At 36.6% G+C, this 1,464-nt stretch overlaps 1 protein-coding gene across 1 annotated transcript in view; it reads right to left on the reverse strand.

Annotated features, from left to right (window-relative positions):
- Slc30a7 (solute carrier family 30 member 7) overlaps positions 1-1,464 on the reverse strand; it is a 75,468-nt gene that overhangs the window by 42,797 nt on the left and 31,207 nt on the right. The window contains exon 6 of the mRNA XM_004637002.2: positions 347-397. Within this exon, the coding sequence (XP_004637059.1) occupies positions 347-397 (51 nt within the window). The remainder of the gene's footprint in view (positions 1-346; positions 398-1,464) is intronic.

Here is a 1,464-nt window from a genome sequence, read left to right on the forward strand (position 1 = left end):
CACACACACACACACACACTCACACAAATAAATAAAATTAAAAAAAAAACATATTGAATGTTACTTTTGGAGAAACTATGCTACAAAGGCAAACACATTCATGTCACCGTCATCATAGGTCTTGGTATTAGTTATACCGAAGCAGCACAGATTCTGGCTGTCCTGCTGTTCTTGTTAAATCTGAGCTGTCAAGAGACAACAGGCTATCTGCTATTAGCACACACACAAAAGCATCATTGATACTTTAAACAGAAGCAATACATGATGAATTTTTCCTAAAGGAAAACTTCAGACAACTGAAAACTAGTTGTGTAAAATTGAAAAATATGCCAATTGCTTATCATACCTTGTAAGATCTGTCTGCTGGGTCCAGTTGTTTCTTTCAAGGAGGGACCATCTGTGGAGAATTAAGTTAAATTATTTTAAAACATGTCTGCAATTGCTGATTTAAATTTTTGTAATTCAGAGTCCATTCAAATGTCTCGTGAAGGATGTGTGACTACATAGCCACATCAGACCTACAAAATTATTCTTAAAATTTAACAATGTAACTGAGTAGAAGTAAATTTAGTGGAAGCAATTTTTAAAAGCAAGGACAAGCTTATTTTGGAGGTTATTACATTAACAAAATAAAAAGCATAAGAAATTCAAAACATTGTGAAAATCTGCTAATATCCCTAAAATCTAATACTTTTACGATCAGAAAATTCAGCCTAAACTAAATTTACTGCTTCAAGTTATAAGAAGTCCAGGAAGTGAGGCCAAACAGAGTGACAAGTGGATTATGGAAAACAGTACTTTTTCGATAGCTTCTAGATGGATATGGCAAGATTCTTATATAGAAGAGATAAAAATGCTTTCATAAAAATTTGCCCTCATGAAAAAGATACTGCAATTTCTATATGTGTTTTAATGATTACGAATTAGCTCTACATTGAAGCAGAAAATAAAGTAAAAAAGGCACAAAATAAGCAAACACTGTTTAAAGAAGGTACCAGGAGCCCCACAGGCTTTCTGATCACGACCCACAAAATAACTGTGTGGCCACTGCCTCTTGGCCAACAACACCAGGACCAAGAGCATCACCATCAGCACTGTGGCCCTGGTGGAGTGCAGTGCCGGAGCTCTGCCGCAGCGCAGCACGTGTAAAAGCTTAATGGGAAAAATTCTCACCCTGACTAACTATATATACTGATACCTGTGAACTAAGCTACTGCACTGCAGATGGTTGTTTGTAATAGTAGTTTTGGAGAGCTTGTCATTCTGGTCTTCTGAATAAGGGCTGCTTGTCATGACATGCCAGTTGCTGCTATGATGTCTCTTGGGTAGATGGTTGTTCAAAAAGTAGGGGGTGGTGAATGAAAGCAAGAGATAGGAAAAGGAATATTGTGGGTCTGTCCTGTTTCAAGGTTGTATATGGTTAGATTTTTGGACTTACGTGTAACATAAGAAGTATATAATTCT

This window comes from Octodon degus, unplaced genomic scaffold (genome assembly GCF_000260255.1).
Source record: "Octodon degus isolate 3935 unplaced genomic scaffold, OctDeg1.0 scaffold00084, whole genome shotgun sequence".
In the NCBI taxonomy this organism is placed as follows: Eukaryota; Metazoa; Chordata; class Mammalia; order Rodentia; family Octodontidae; genus Octodon; species Octodon degus.